The sequence below is a fragment of the Lucilia sericata genome, unplaced genomic scaffold (genome assembly GCF_015586225.1).
Source record: "Lucilia sericata isolate MDLA Ls3-8-SP2 unplaced genomic scaffold, ASM1558622v1 Contig000285F_arrow, whole genome shotgun sequence".
NCBI lineage: Eukaryota > Metazoa > Arthropoda > Insecta > Diptera > Calliphoridae > Lucilia > Lucilia sericata.
In genome coordinates, this window is record NW_023994310.1 from 309,874 (window position 1) to 327,796 (window position 17,923).

General features: G+C 31.1%; 1 protein-coding gene and 1 long non-coding RNA gene across 7 annotated transcripts in view; one reads left to right on the forward strand and one right to left on the reverse strand.

Annotated features, from left to right (window-relative positions):
* Positions 1 to 1,211: 1,211 nt before the first annotated feature.
* Positions 1,212 to 17,923, forward strand: part of LOC119603260 — a 52,221-nt gene continuing 35,509 nt past the window's right edge. The window contains exon 1 of the long non-coding RNA XR_005231401.1: positions 1,212 to 1,731. This is a non-coding gene — a long non-coding RNA (uncharacterized LOC119603260). The remainder of the gene's footprint in view (positions 1,732 to 17,923) is intronic.
* LOC119603259 (protein Shroom) overlaps positions 5,496 to 17,923 on the reverse strand; it is a 118,102-nt gene continuing 105,674 nt past the window's right edge. For 2 of the 6 annotated variants that reach the window (XM_037955239.1, XM_037955238.1), the window contains exons 6-8: positions 8,546 to 10,199; positions 8,213 to 8,479; positions 5,497 to 6,530 (exon numbers count right to left, since the gene is read on the reverse strand). In XM_037955239.1, the coding sequence (XP_037811167.1) occupies positions 6,267 to 6,530; positions 8,213 to 8,479; positions 8,546 to 10,199 (2,185 nt within the window). In that variant the 3' untranslated portion in view covers positions 5,497 to 6,266. Of the gene's footprint in view, positions 6,531 to 8,212; positions 8,480 to 8,545; positions 10,200 to 12,889; positions 13,217 to 13,720; positions 13,859 to 17,923 lie in introns of those variants that run through there. The other 4 variants (XM_037955241.1, XM_037955237.1, XM_037955242.1 and 1 more) reach the window with 4 other exon arrangements.

Consider the following 17,923-nt stretch of genomic DNA (forward strand, 5'->3'; position numbering starts at 1 on the left):
TTTTTCGATAAATTTTCCTTTTTGGTATAAAATAATTGATAAATTTTCATTATTACAGAAAATGTTCGATAAATTTTGTTTTTTTGATAAAATTTCCTAATATGCAAAAAATGTTCGATAAAATTTCCAATTTTATGGAAAGCTTTTTATAAAATTTCCCATTTTATAGAAAATCTTCGATAAATTTCCTATTTTATAGAAAATTTGCTAATTTACAAAAATTTTCGATAAAATTTCCTATTTTATAGAAAATTTTCGATAAAGTTTTCTTTTTACAGAATATTTTTGATAAAATTTCCCATTTTATAGAAAATATTCGATATATTTCCTATTTTTTTGATAAATTTCCTATTTTATAGAAAATTTTCGATAAATTGTTCAATTTTATAGAAAAAATTCCTATTTTATAGAAAATTTCCGATAAAGTTTTCTCTTTATAGAATATTTTTGATAAAATTTCCAATTTGATAGAAAACTTTTTATAAAATTTCCCATTTTATAGAAAATCTTCGATAAATTCCCTATTTTAAAGAAAATTTTCGATAAAATTTCCTAATTTACAAAAAATTTTCGATAAAATTTCCTATTTTATAGAAAATTTTCGATAAAGTTTTCTTTTTACAGAATATTTTTGATAAAAATTCCAATTTTATAGAAAATATTCGATATATTTCCAATTTTTTTGATAAATTTCCTAATTTATAGAAAATTTTCGATAAATTGTTAAATTTTATAGAACATTTTTTGACAAATTTTCGAATTTTATAGAAAATTTTCGATAAAATTTCCTATTTTATAGAAAATTATCGATAAAATTTTGTGTTTGTGGAAAATTTTTAAAAAAAATTTATAAAGCATTTTTAATGAAGTTTTATTTAAAAAAAAATTTTGTTAAATTTCATTCTGTAATAAAAACTTTCGTAATTTTTTTTGGTTAAATTTTCTTCGTTAAGAGAAAATTTTCATTAAAAAATTTTAGACATTCACTTTCTAAAGAAATTTTTTTTTTTTTTAATTTTAGTTAAATTTCTTTTTATATAAATATTTCGTTAATTTGCTAATTAATAGTATCTGTTTGTATATATGTATATATATTTATATATAATCACTAATTTAAAATCATATTTAAATACAACTGCCTTAGTCATACCTTTTTGTCACTGCCACAAAATACAACTGTGCCTAAGTATACAACCCTGCAATTAAGCTTTTTTCTTCCTTTACTATAGTTTCTTTAAAAATTTCTTTCAGTGCGGTTGCGGTTAGATTCGCTCGTTGTGAAAATTAATTAAAAAGTGTTTAATACGTGTAAATTCATCGTAAAATTAATAAATTATTAAATCTAAAAGTGTTCTTAACAAGTTTTTTACATTTCCTTATGAATTTATTCGGGAAAATCGAGTGAAAAGTGTTTTGCAATTTTTTTTTTTGGCAAACTGTTGCATTTGTTGTCAATGAACGCCATTAGTGCTGCAATATGAAGCCGTTGTTGTTGTAATGACTTTTTCGTTTGTTTTCTTTGTGGTTAAATTCTTAATAACGGTATTGTTTAGTGGCGAAATGTATTTGATAAGAAGTAGCGATGAAAATTAGGAACTTAAATGAATTGCAAGTAAACTTTAGTTTTGTATGGAGATAAAAAAGCTTTTAATAAAGTTGTTATTTGATTAAGGTGATTTATAGGTAAAGGCCGTTATTTTTGAATGTAATTATGAATGCAGTTTAGATAAGGTAAGTTTGAATATAGGATTGCATGATTTTAATTAAAGTTTGTTAATTAATTTAAACTATACATTGGACTAGTCTGTTGACTAGTGTATTTACTAGTCTTTTGACTAGATTATGGACAAGTTTATTGATTAGTATATGGACTAATCTATTGCCTAGTCTATTATCTAGTCTATTGACTAGTATATTGTGTAGTCCATAGTCAAGTCTGTTAATAAGACTATATTAATATCTGTTAATAAGAATATAGACAATGGACTTATCTATAGACTATACTGTCTAATATATATAGACGATAGACTAGACTATATACTAGACTATAGACTAGACTATAGACTAGACTCTAGACTAGACTATATACTATAGACTAGACTATAGACTAGACTATAGACTAGACTATAGACTAGACTATAGACTAGACTATATACTAGACTATAGACTAGACTATAGACTAGACTATAGACTAGACTATAGACTAGACTATAGACTAGACTATAGACTAGACTATAGACTAGACTATAGACTAGACTATAGACTAGACTATAGACTAGACTATAGACTAGACTATAGACTAGACTATAGACTAGACTATAGACTAGACTAGACTAGTAGACTAGACTATAGACTAGACTATAGACTAGACTATAGACTAGACTATAGACTAGACTATAGACTAGACATATAGACTAGACTATAGACAAACTATAGACTAGACTATAGACTAGACTATAGACTAGACTATAGACTAGACTATAGACTAGACTATAGACTAGACTATATACTAGACTATAGACTAGACTATGACTAGACTATAGACTACTAGACTATAGACTAGACTATAGACTAGACTATAGACTAGACTATAGACTAGACTATAGACTAGACTATAGACTAGACTATAGACTAGACTATAGACTAGACTATAGACTAGACTATAGACTAGACTATAGACATAGACTAGGACTATAGACTAGACTATAGACTAGACTATAGACTAGACTATAGACTGACTATAGACTAGACTATAGACTAGACTATAGACTAGACTATAGACTAGACTATAGACTAGACTAAGATAGACTATAGACTATAGACTAGACTATAGACTAGACTATAGACTAGACTATAGACTAGACTATAGACTAGACGATAGACTAGACTATAGACTAGACTATAGACTAGACTATAGACTAGACTATAGACTAGACTATAGACAGACTATAGACTAGACTATAGACTAGACTATAGACTAGACTATAGACGACTATAGACTAGACTATAGACTAGACTATAGACTAGACTATAGACTAGACTATAGACTAGACTATAGACTAGACTATGACTAGACTATAGACTAGACTATAGACTAGACTAGACTATAGACTAGACTATAGACTAGACTATAGACTAGACTATAGACTAGACTATAGACTAGACTATAGACTAGACTATAGACTAGACTATAGACTAGACTATAGACTAGACTATAGACTAGACTATAGACTAGACTATAGACTAGACTATAGACTAGACTATAGACTAGACTATAGACTAGACTATAGACTAGACTATAGACTAGACTATAGACTAGACTATAGACTAGACTATAGACTAGACTATAGACTAGACTATAGACTAGACTATAGACTAGACTATAGACTAGACTATAGACTAGACTATAGACTAGACTATAGACTAGACTATAGACTAGACTATAGACTAGACTATAGACTAGACTATAGACTAGACTATAGACTAGACTATAGACTAGACTATAGACTAGACTATAGACTAGACTATAGACTAGACTATAGACTAGACTATAGACTAGACTATAGACTAGACTATAGACTAGACTATAGACTAGACTATAGACTAGACTATAGACTAGACTATAGACTAGACTATAGACTAGACTATAGACTAGACTATAGACTAGACTATAGACTAGACTATAGACTAGACTATAGACGACTATAGACTAGACTAGACTATAGACTAGACTATAGACTAGACTAGACTATAGACTAGACTATAGACTAGACTAGACTATAGACTAGACTAGACTAGACTATAGACTAGACTATAGACTAGACTATAGACTAGACTATAGACTAGACTATAGACTAGACTATAGACTAGACTATAGACTAGACTATAGACTAGACTATAGACTAGACTATAGACTAGACTATAGACTAGACTATAGACTAGACTATAGACTAGACTAGACTATAGACTAGACTATAGACTAGACTATAGACTAGACTATAGACTAGACTATAGACTAGACTATAGACTAGACTATAGACTAGACTATAGACTAGACTATAGACTAGACTATAGACTAGACTATAGACTAGACTATAGACTAGACTATAGACTAGACTATAGACTACTATAGACTAGACTATAGACTAGACTATAGACTAGACTATAGAATAGACTATAGACTATAGACTAGACTATAGACTAGACTATATAATAGACTATAGACTATAGACTAGACTATAGACTAGACTATAGACTAGACTATAGACTAGACTATAGACTAGACTATAGACTAGACTATAGACTAGACTATAGACTAGATTATAGACTAGACTATAGACTAGACTATAGACTAGACTATAGACTAGACTATGGACTAGACTATAGACTAGACTATAGACTAGACTATAGACTAGACTATAGACTAGACTATAGACTAGACTATAGACTAGACTATAGACTAGACTATAGACTAGACTGTAGACTAGACTATAGACTAGACTATAGACTAGACTATAGACTAGACTATAGACTAGACTATAGACTAGACTATAGACTAGACTATAGACTAGACTATAGACTAGACTATAGACTAGACTATAGACTAGACTATATACTATAGAACTAGACTACTATAGAATATATTATGACTAGACTAAAGACTAGACTATAGACTAGAATATAGACTAGACTATAGACTAGACTATAGACTAGACTATAGACTAGACTAATAGACCAGACTATAGACTAGACTATAGACCAGACTATAGACTAGACTATAGACTAGACTATAGACCAGACTATAGACCAGACTATAGACTAGACTATACTAAAGACTAGACTATAGACTAGTCTATAGTGTAGTCTATGGACTAGTTTATTGACTAATCAATGAAATAGACTATAGTCTAGTATATGGACTACTCTATGGACTAGTCTATTGTCTGGTGTATTGTCTAGTCTATTGACTAGTCGATTCTCTAGTCTTATGACTAGTCTTGGACTAGAATATTTACTAGTTTGTGAATTACTCTATTGACTAGTTTATGAACTAGACGATTGGTTAGTCTATAGATAAGTATATTGCCTAGTCTATGGACTATTATATTTGCTAGTCTATTGACTGTTCTTTTGTCAAGTCTATGGACTAGTTTATTGTCTAGTCTCTTAACATTTTGCAACTTGCTTCAACTTAAAAAAATAAAAAACACATCTCCATATTAATTTGTTAACTTTTTTATTTTATTTTTATAAAATCTAATTTAATAAGTAAATACATATTATATATATTTTGAATTTTTATTTTTCTTGTAATTATATTGATTAAATTAATATATGCACAAACATTGAAGTTTGTTATGAAAAAGAAATTTTGCATAAAACTACAATTAAATACACATACAAATAAAAATACTAATAACTATTTTATAATAAAACAGTAAATTATAAAGAACATAACCTAAAAAAACGAAAATTAACTGACTTATTAATAAAATTGTTTTTTTTTTTTTTTTTTGTTTAAATTATAACATACTCGTACTATATAACACATGCAAAGAAATATTTCAATAAATATTTCTTAAAAAAAATACTTAAAATTAAATTTAAAATCAAAATAGAAAAAACAATAGTACAGAGAAACAGCAGGAAAAGTTAGACTCAATTTAATAAAAAAATAATTAAGGAAAAATTTTAAATAAATTTTAAATAAAACGAAAGAATGTATGAAATAAAATCATATTTTAAATCACAAAGCATTGCAAAAGTTAGAAATAGAAAGCACACTTAAGTAATTTGTTTCTTTAAATTAAGTTTTAAGAAAAAAAGAAAACTTAGTTTGGTTTTCAAATAGGACTCTAAATAGGAAATTTTGTTTTTAAGACACAAGTGCTTGGTTTAGTTCTTTTTTTTTAGGAATATAAACTAAAGAAAAAGCACCAATATTTTACAAAGTAGAATTAATAAGTAAGTGAAAAAATTAACAAAAAAAAAATCTGTGCGTTTTTTTTTCTCTAAGTTTATTAACCTGCCTCTTCTCTCTATATAAATCTCTCTTGATACTCTCAATTTTTAACATGAAAGTAAGGAAATTATTTTAGAGATATTTTGTTAAAAAGGTCAAAAACTAACTCTTTATATTTATATTAAACTTAATTATTTTCGTATGTTGTATCACACTTGTTTATCTTTAATTTTCTTCTTCTTACTTTTGTTTACAACTTTATTTATCTCTATTTCATTTTCGCTCTCGCTTAAGAGCAGCAAAATTAACAATCACTTTGTATTAAGGTATCACTGAGAGCACTTATGATTTCTTCTCCCATTTTGATTTTATCGGCAATATCACGTGCATCGGTTATTAGTTTAGCTTTCATATTGATGAAATATTCAAAATCAGCAAATTCATCTGAATTTAGATTCTTTTCCAGTAAACTGACCACACTAATGCCACGACGATCGATATCTTCCTTTAAGCGTTTCGCTTCAGTTAATTGTTCCACTAAACGATCACGTTTATTTTCAAGAGATTTCTGTAAAAGAGAATAAAAAAAAAAGGAATTAATGTTTGTTTTGTAGAATGTTTAAGAGAGAGTAGTTCTAATGATAAGTTTCGGGAAAGAGAAGGTTTAACTGTCGAATCTGCTCCATTTTACATTTAGAATTTGAAATGATTCAAAGATTTAGTAGAAATATTACACGATTCTTAAGAGAGAACAAGAGTCGGGAAGTAAGAGTTGACAACAGTTCGACAAAAAGTTAATGCCTCCGAAAAAGACCGTGGTTTCCACTGACATCTAACCACCTGGTTGTCTCTAATTCGTCTTTCGTCATGGATGTACTCTTTGTAAACTAGGGTGAAGATAATCCTTACTTTAGTGTCCCCTTTATAAGCGGGAAAGTGGACACTTGAAAAACAAACTTAAGCTTTTTCTCAGCCTCTTCGTAATCTACAGGATGACGATTGACTTCCTCGTATCACAAGCACCTGGGCAATCAGTGGCTAGGGGTAACCCTAAGTGGTAAGTTAAATAGGTAGTTCGGGACTGAACGACCGAAATGATGGATCATGTCTTGCTGTCAATTCAATTTCATACTTTTCATACTGAAAATGATTTAAAGATTGAGTAGAAATATTAGCCGATTCTTATGGGAGTACATAATCCAGATCCAACCAACAGCTATCAACTGATGTCTTGACCTCCTGTTTTCAGACGTAGTTAAGATCACTTGTTTATAAGTAATAAAACGATTGAAAGAGATGAGTTATCACGATCATACGAATCTTTTGTGGAGTCATAAAGACCAGCAGAATGAATGGCGTTCAAAACTTTTAGACCTGATTGCTTTAAAACATCTTCTCAATCAGTATGATCATTACCTGCTCAGGCAAATATTGAGGATTTTTCGTCAGGACAAATCGAAATCCAAGACGATTACAGGAAACCAGCATCGAACGTAATTGACTCAATTAAGTCGTTTGCTTTGTCTTGGGTTTTGGGTTATAACTGGATATGAAATGGATCTAATACAACAATCCGAAGAACAAAAACTTGTACGTGAAGAAACTAGACAAATGAATACTAAAGCCGTTTGTCCTTGAAACTAAGGAAACATTCTGTATTTTGTGTCACTAGAAGTTCCTCATCTGTTAAGATTTAGTAAAATTGAGAACTACGATCACAAGAAACCTGTGTCGAACATAATTGATTCATTTGTACGAAGAATTTGGACGCTTATTATTATCTTTAACAAGGTCTAGTGGGTGTAAAAATGGCGCTAAAACCATTACGATAACAAGAAATCGTATGTGAAGCCCGAAAACCAGACACATGTACGTCAAAGTGGAATATCTATAATACTTAGGAAACGCTCTGTATTTAGTGGAACCAGAAGCTTCTCATCTATAAAGAACTGTTGAAATCGAGAAAGACAGATCACAGGAGACCGCTATCGAACAAAATTGTTTAATTTGATCGAACATTAGATCTTGAAAATGATCGAACGAGACCAGTGAGTTAGTAAGTTTGAAAGGAGAATGTATGTTGCATCAGATCCGAAGGAAAAACACATTTACCCAAGTCTCTGGTGGGAATCGAAGCCATGGCCTCCCAACTAACAGACTAGAACACTTCCAACTAACCTAAAGAAGGCACCGGAATGCTTTCAATTCCAGCTTTTCGAAACCCCACCTTCAATCCAATAACCAACTTACCTTTTCTGAGTTATTTTCATCGATTGTTGTTAAATTATTCTCTGCTCTGGCAAGACGTTCTGACAGCGATAATAGCAAACCGGTGATATGGCCAATGTCCGAAATATAGGTGCGACATTTAGAGGCCTCTATCGGTCTAACCTTATCGCTTAGTTTATTCAATAAACAATTACCCAGCTCATCATTGATGGCAGATTCTTCATCTATGCACGTTTGTTCCTTAGTTAAGATGCGTACTTTATTATTTAAATGTTTAATTAAGTCATCCTAAAAGTAAATTTTGTAAAAAATTAAATTATCTTTTTAAAATAATAAAGATCGATTCTAACTTACCACTTTATTCTTTAAAATATCACAATTATCTGGCGTTTGTTCTACTTCACTTAGTTTCAATTCCACTGTTATCTTTTCACACGATTCCGGTTCCTCCTTATTTTTATTACTACTACTACTATTTCTGGTTAGTGTAGAAGTGCCCACATCACGTTTGCTGGGTCTTAAAGGTACATTGGGATTATAGAGATTTGTAACATAATCGGCAACGGTTTTAGAACCGGGCGGACATAATATATTTATAAGGGCATCATTGGCCGGCAACAACTGGGCCAATTCCTTGGACATTTTTTCACAATCATCTTCTATGGCCAGCCTTTGGCGAGGTTGTAAAGTTGTGCGTGTTGGTGTATCCATTTCCTTGGTGGTGTTGCTATTGATCTCTGCTAAACTCTTCAATTCACAGTCTGTTATGTCATCGGTTTGTGAGGCAGTTTCTACGGTACTGGCATTAACCCTTAAAATGATTTCACTACGTTGTACCAGTTTCAAACTATCGGTACTTGTGTCTAGTTGTGAGATTATACTATTACTTTCAGTAGTTTGTTCTTCTTCTAAAATCTTTGGTGATTTTAAATTGCAGGTATTTGTATTACTGCTGCTGCTGTTGGATTTTATAATTAATTCTTCCTCTACTGGGGGTGGTGTTAGGGGTGCTTGAGGTACACTTTCTATCTCATTGTCTGAACAAGGTTTTTCTTCATCGATTTTCTCTGTTTCCAGACTTTTTGGTATATCAATCACATTGGCCTGTGAGCTCTTATTGGCGTTACTTTGGGGTGACATTTGTGAGGCATAACTACCCATAAAGGCATTATTATTATCTGTTATATGGGCCGACATTAACTGAGATTGCAACTGTGTTATCTTTTCAATATTTTCTCTTAAAGATTCTTGTCTGGTAACCGATTTCTTAGCATTATTACTATTATTATTATTGGCAAATGTAGTATTCACTAATTCCGCTCTAAATATAGAATTGCTATTTGTGGTTTCCCCAGTATTGGCACAACTCATACTACTCGTATTAAGTCTTTCCTCATGACTATTACAACTTTCCGATAATGAACTTAACGATGAAACTGATGAATTGTTATCCTTTATTAATGTAGAGGATTCAATTAAATTTAGTGGTTCCTCTAGGGTTGTTTCCAAATTATTTACTGGTTTCTTAAGATCTAAAGAAGACTGGGTCATATATTTGTTGGGACTTTGAGTCATAGTATTGTGAACATTGGTATCAAATGATTGAGATCGTGTAAAATTTGTGGACAAATTGAAAGTGTTAAGTACCGGTGTTGAATAACGTTGCTGCTGCTGCTGTTGCTGGGATTGCTGGCCATAGGGTGTGTATGCTTGCTGTGATGTGGGTGAATTCGTTGAGATATTATTATTAGAGCCATAACGTAGCGAGGGTGTTGAGTTTAGGCTGGTATTAGAGTTGGGCTGTAATTTTGCTCCCAATGGTAAAACATCTGGCAAATTATTGGGTAATTTGGGTGTTTGTGCCAAAATATCATATGTTGAGGACTTAGTGGTTGTTACTAAGTCTTCATTTGAATGTAGTGTCATTTTATAGCTGCCATGATCGGGATCGGAATTGCTCTGTTTCTCCAGACTCTGTCGTGGTAAATATGATGCTTTGGAATTACATCTAAAAAGAGACATGAAAAGGGGAGAAGAAAACGGATTAGTATTAAGATGGTATAAAAAAATTTCATAATTTCAAGAAACATAAAACCGATCTTCTAGTCAAATCTAAATTTTAACACTGACGAACTTAAACCTAATGGTGTCTAATACGAAATATTTACACGTTTTAGAACTAGAATTGTCCTAAAAGAACAAGTCAATGTTGTATTGCTTCCTCAGTTCCCCTTCCTTCTTTATCTTTAAGTTTTTCAAATCTTTTGATTTCAACTTAAGTTGAGGGAAGAATTTAGGTCTGGTGATACATCTAGAGAGATATTGAAAATCCTTTTCGATATTAGCTGTTTATGGAACTTACAGGCACCACCCTATTGGTTACTAAGAATCAGTTGTGAAACTAGTACGAGCACAGTTCCCTTTCCTTTAAAGAATTTGAGAAATTTTAAAATACTTCCTCTAGGGGGACCAAAACCAGTTGTGTAGCAGAAAGACCAGATGTGTATTTGATCTAAGGATGTCAACCCAACGACAAATATATCAACCGAAGAAACGAACTTTCGGCTAGAATATAGATCAGTCCATAGTCTTTGCTCTAGAATATAGAGCAGTCTATAGTCTAGACTAAAGTTCAGTTCTAATTCAGTTCTAGTTCAGTTCTAGTTCAGTTCTAGTTCAGTTCTAGTTCAGTTCTAGTTCAGTTCTAGTTCAGTTCTAGTTCAGTTCCAGTTCAGTTCTAGTTCAGTTCTAGTTCAGTTCTAGTTCTGTTCTAGTTCAGTTCTAGTTCAGTTCTAGTTCAGTTCTAGTTCAGTTCTAGTTCAGTTCTAGTTCAGTTCTAGTTCAGTTCTGGTTCAGTTCTAGTTCAGTTCTAGTTCAGTTCTAGTTCACTTCTAGTTCAGTTCTAGTTCAGTTCTAGTTCAGTTCTAGTTCAGTTCTAGTTCAGTTCTAGTTCAGTTCTAGTTCAGTTCTAGTTCAGTTCTAGTTCAGTTCTAGTTCAGTTCTAGTTCAGTTCTAGTTCAGTTCTAGTTCAGTTCTAGTTCAGTTCTAGTTCAGTTCTAGTTCAGTTCTAGTTCAGTTCTAGTTCAGTTCTAGTTCAGTTCTAGTTCAGTTCTAGTTCAGTTCTTGTTCAGTTCTAGTTCAGTTCTAGTTCAGTTCTAGTTCAGTTCTAGTTCTAGTTCAGTTCTAGTTCAGTTCTAGTTCAGTTCTAGTTCAGTTCTAGTTCAGTTCTAGTTCAGTTCTAGTTTAGTTCTAGTTCAGTTCTAGTTCAGTTCTAGTTCAGTTCTAGTTCAGTTCTAGTTCAGTTCTAGTTCTAGTTCAGTTCTAGTTCAGTTCTAGTTCAGTTCTAGTTCAGTTCTAGTTTACTTCTAGTTCAGTTCAGTTATAGTTCAGTTCTAGTTCAGTTCTAGTTCAGTTCTAGTTCAGTTCTAGTTCAGTTCTAGTTCAGTTCTAGTTCAGTTCTAGTTCAGTTCTAGTTCAGTTCTAGTTCAGTTCTAGTTCAGTTCTAGTTCAGTTCTAGTTCAGTTTTAGTTCAGTTCTAGTTCAGTTCTAGCTCTGTTCTATTTCAGTTTTAGTTGTAGTCTAGACTATAGTTTCGACTATTTCTACTGTTTGTAGCTGAACTGTAGATCACTAATGTTCGTAGTATATAACTCGCCTAAAAAGGGAGAGGAAAAGACATATAACTATTCAAGTAATACATTATATAGTCATCGCCTTATTGAATAAAAAGACACCACCTTCCTATCCCCAAAGAACCAATTGCGGAACTAGTGCTTGAATACTTTCATCCATTTTAGTTAGTAAGTTTGAAAGGAGGATGTATATTACATCAATACAACTTTGTCAGGGTATCAGTTAGGAATCAAACCCACTGGACCTACCAGAGTGCCCTCCCTTTCCTTTAAAGAATTTGTAAAATCATTTGAAGTTTTCTAAGTCCTTTTCGATCTATAAAGATTTCGAAGAATTTCCTATTCTGACAGTCCGACACACTCTACTAAATATTGCCAGACTGTCAGAATACAGAGTGATAAATAGCGTTATTGTTTCTTTTGAGAGTTTGCGAGAGGTTAATGGTCATTAGCTCAACTTTTGACGTGAATATATGAGGATTGCGAAAATATTTGGAATAAACGTACATAATAACTAAAACTACAACAAATAATAATGAATGGTGGATGTGTGCCTGTTACAGTTTCGATGTATCTGGGATGTTTTTGTGCAACGTGAGGTTAACAATGTCAGACAGCAAAAAAAAAAAAAAACTTAAACACAGTTATTATGATTACATTACATAGTTTTGGTTTTATTTGCTACATTTATTTTTTTAGTTTGAAACGACAACTAAGCGACAATGTTGAATAGTTGTAGCAAATGATTGACAAAAAATGTTTGTATTACTAAACTTAGGCAAGAGTTTTTTTTTTTTTGAAATTTTTTGCCAAGGCACTCCTCTTTTGCAGTAATTTTTTGTTTTATAAATTTAATATGTCAAAGTTGTAAAATAAGGGGAGTGAAAAAAAAGACTTAATGTTTTAAATAAGCTCACGTATCTAACTAATAATAACTAAATGGCAAAATTTAAAAAAATAAATTTCAAAATTTTAAAGAAATTTGAGCAAAAACCCAGAAACTTTCTTTCGTCGTCTTCGTCGAGGTCTTCAATGAATAATTGAAATTAATTTACGGATTACATACAAATTTGTATTAGTTGCTGTGGTAGTAGTAGTAGACATCATTGTTACAGCAACTATTATTAACTGTGGCTGATGGCAGCTAGCTGCTGGTTGCTTGGTTCAAAACTGCTACTGCTATTGCTGTTTAAAGCTTACGGCATTTATCATGGTGTTTGAACTTTTTCCATCACCATCTTCATTATCAAAGGCCACACTTTTATCACGCACCTGCCTGCAACTACACTAACCGATCTAACTTTCAGCAAAAATTTTGTTTTTATTTTCTTTTAATGCAGTTTTTTGTTTTCAAATATTGAAAACGAAAGTAAAGTTCAATTGACGCGAACAACTATCAACGACAAAAAAAAAAAAAAAAAACTTAAAAAATACACTTCACTTCTCTACTTGAACTGTTTATAGAAACCAAGTCTACTATCGCTACTACTGCTACTACTGTCCGTCTGTCTGTCTGCTGTAAATTATTTGTTATTTTTTTTTTGTAAATTTTTTTTCTCAACTAGTTTCACTAGTTTTGTAATATTATCAGCAACATATATGATCGTACATACAAGTATTATCAAATAGTTTGATCGATTGTCTGTTCATGTTTTTCTCTCTTTCTTTGCATACAAAAACCGTAAAAACAAGCCAACATGTTTAAAATTATTTAAATTTTAGCCGTTATAAAAATAACAATAATAATAACAATAATGTATTTCGAATGCATTTAAATTGTTTTATTGTTTTATTTTACTTTGTAACTAATTACAGTGACTGTCACATCTTTCTGTCTGTCTGTCTGTCTGTCCATGCCTCCATCAGTCATACTATTTTGGCTGCTCTACTAACATACAATTTCGTTTATATTCTCTACACAATCTGTTTTATTTTTTTTTAAACTTTATGCGAATTAAATTAAATTTTATTTATTTATTTTTTTAATTTTGTAAAGCAAATTTTTTTTTTTAAAAAATAAATGACAAAAACGAAAGTGAAACTGTTGAATTTATGTTGATTACTAAGTGAAACACTTGTCTTGTCTATGGTTTTTAAAGTAGTTTCTGTGTACTACACACTCTGGGAATCCATTCATATGACAGTTTTTGTTTTTATGCATAAAATAATGAATATTATAGCATAAACGTGATGATGCTTTGTTGTGTAGTACTTTATACAGGGTGCGGCTGTTTAATGAGGAGAAAATCGAACATTTTCGGTAATATTTATTCTCAACTTTAGACAAACCTTATTTTTTCAAATAAATTTCAAAGCAATTGTTCATATTGAATTCAAGTTGAGAATAATTTGACATGACTTGCCTGCAAATTGGATCAATACTTTGGAATGACCCGAGTTATACCTGACTTAAGATTGTAAACTCGGCGAATTGCATATAAACGGGAAGTTACAAACTATTACAAAAAAAAAAAAAAAACAAAAAAAACACTACATAACTAGTTCCGTAACTAGTAATTTTAGAACTAGAACACAACAGAACTAGAACCGAACTAGAACAGAACTACAACAGAACTAGAACAGAACTAGAACAGAACTAGAAGAGAACGAGAACAGAACTAGAACAGAACTAGAACAGAACTAGAACAGAACTAGAACAGAACTAGAACAGAACTAGAACAGAACTAGAACAGAACTAGAACAGAACTAGAACAGAACTAGAACAGAACTAGAACAGAACTAGAACAGAACTAGAACAGAACTAGAACAGAACTAGAACAGAACTAGAACAGAACTAGAACAGAACTAGAACAGAACTAGAACAGAACTAGAACAGAACTAGAACAGAACTAGAACTAGAACTAGAACAGAACTAGAACAAACTAGAACAGAACTAGAACAGAACTAGAACAGAACAGAACTAGAACAGAACAGAACAGAACAGAACAGAACAGAACAGAACTAGAACAGAACTAGAACAGAACAGAACAGAACAGAACTAGAACAGAACATAACTAGAACTGAACTAGAACTAGAACTAGAACTGAACTAGAACAGAACTAGAACAGAACTAGAACAGAACTAGAACAGAACTAGAACTGAACTAGAACAGAACTAGAACAGAACTAGAACAGAACTAGAACAGAACTAGAACAGAACTAGAACAGAACTAGAACAGAACTAGAACAGAACTAGAACAGAACTAGAACAGAACTAGAACAGAACTAGAACAGAACGAATAAACGAGAATAGCAAGGAACTAGAACAGAACAAGAACTATGAACAGAACTAAAACATACACTAGAACAGAACTAGAACAGAACACGAATTTAGAACAGAACAGAATTAGAACAGAACAGAAGTAGAACCGAACTAGAACAGAACTAGAACAGAAACTAGAACAGAACGAACACAGAACTAGAACAGAACTAGAACAGGAAGTAGCAACAGCACTAGAACAGAACTAAACAGAACTGATACAGAACTAGAACAGGAACTAGAACAGAACTAGAACCGAACTAGAACAGAACTAGAACAGAACTAGAACCAGAACTAGAACAGAACTAAGAACAGAACTAGAACAGAACTAGAACAGAACTAGAACTAGAATAACAAGACACTAGAACAGAACTAGAACAGAACTAGTAGAACGAAACCTAGAACAGAACTAGTAGCACAGAACTAGAACAGAACGTAGAAACAGAACTAGAACAGAACTAGAACAGAACTAGAACCAGAACTAGAACAGAACTAAAACAGAACTAGAACAGAACTAGAACAGAACTGGAACAGAACTAGAGCAGAACTAGAACGGAACAGAACTAGAGCAGAATAGAACAGAACTAGAACAGAACTAGAACAGAACTAGAACAGAACTAGAACAGAACTAGAACAGAACTAGAACAGAACTAGAACAGAACTAGAACAGAACTAGAACAGAACTAGAACAGAACTAGAACTAGAACAGAACTAGAACTAGAACAGAACTAGAACAGAACTAGAACAGAACTAGAACAGAACTAGAACAGAACTAGAACAGAACTAGAACAGAACTAGAACAGAACTAGAACAGAACTATAACAGAACTAGAACAGAACTAGAACAAAAGTAGCACAGAACTAGAACATAACTAGAAGTGAACTGGAACTGAAGTAGAAGTGAACTAGAAGTGAACTGGAACTGAAGTAGAAGTGAACATGAACTGAACTTGTACTGAACTAGAACTGAACTGAACTTGTACTGAACTAGAACTGAACTAGAACTAATTCAGTTCTAAAATATATGTTGGATTGTTTCTAGTTCTAACATTTTATTTGATACACCCTGTGGCATCTTCATTTGCTACATCTATTTTAAGGAATTAGGTAAATGCGTGTTTTATATTGCTCATGTAATTTTTCTATAAAGCGGCTAGAGAAGTAAATATTGTGGCATGACATATTTGGGTGGCATATTTGAACTAAAATCTAATGAAATATTTAGGCTATTTTGCTAAAAAAAAATATTTAAAAAAGGGAATGTATGCTAAAAGGAGCTTTCAAAATCTTAATAATTTATTAAAAATCTTTGGTAAAAATTTCAGAAAATAAAAAAAAAATTAAATTCATACTAAATAAAAATATTAAAAAAAAATATTAATAGTTTTAACAATTATTTTTTTTTAATTTAATAAAACGTTAAATGTTTTTAAACTAAATACTATTTAAAGAAATTTTAAATATTACATTAAAATTCAAATATTTATGTATTCCACCACTCATACATATTTCAATTTCTTTTTTTATGCACAATTTTCATTTCAAAATTCCAAACAACAATATTTATTTATCTTTCATTTTGTTCCCCTATTCATAACATAACTCCCCCTAAAAAAAAATTAAAATATATTTTGCATTATGCATGCATAATTTTATTTAAAACCTTAAAGCGTAGTTAATATTCACTTAGCACAACAAAATATATACATAAGCTAAGTATACTAGACACATGTTTTTTTCGGTTTTTATTTATATTTTTTTTAAGTTTTTTGTTAACTTTATTTTTCAGTTGTAAATTTCACGTTCGTCATAGTTATAACTCTTTTGTTATGCTCTCAAATATTGTTTATTATTATGTTACAATTAATCATTGTTGTTTTTTTTTTTCAATTTTATTATGTTGTGGTTGTTAAATATTTAACGTAATACATATTAAATAATACTATAAATAATAAATACCATACTTAATAATAACAAAATAATATTAATGTAATAAAAAAAACTTTTACCCAACAACAAAACCCTCTATAAGCAAATCTTTACAAAAGCCTTTTTTGAAATGCTAAATTTAAAAAAAGATATTGCAAAAAACTACTTTTTTTGGAGGTAGTCATGTTTAAGGTGTGATCGAACATATTAACAATAATAACATGGCTTAAATATCAAAATGTGTAAATAATATTAAAATTTATCAAGAAAATAAAAAGAGATATTACAGGTTTAAGGGTTTTAAAGGCTATAGTATGCAAAATGAAGTATTTAGTCTTTAAATAATATCGATCGTCTTTAGACCATTTTGTCTGTAGACTCTATGGATTGTAGAACTAGAACTGGGGTAGAAATAAACTAGAACTGAATTGAAACTGAACTAGAACTGAATTGGAACAAAACTAGAACAAGAACAGAACTAGAACAGAACTAGAACAGAACTGGAACAGAACTAGAACAAAACTAGAACAGAACTAGAACAGAACTAGAACAGAACTAGAACGGAACTAGAACAGAATTAGAATAGAACTAGAACAGAACTAGAACAGAACTAGAACAGAACTAGAACCGAACTAGAACAGAACTAGAACAGAACTAGAACAGAACTAGAACAGAACTAGAACAGAACTAGAACAGAACTAGAACAGAACTAGAACGGAACTAGAACAGAATTAGAATAGAACTAGAACAGAACTAGAACAGAACTAGAACAGAACTAGAACAGAACTAGAACAGAACTAGAACAGAACTAGAACAGAACTAGAACAAAACTAGAACAGAACTAGAACGGAACTAGAACAGAATTAGAATAGAACTAGAACAGAACTAGAACAGAACTAGAACAGAACTAGAAC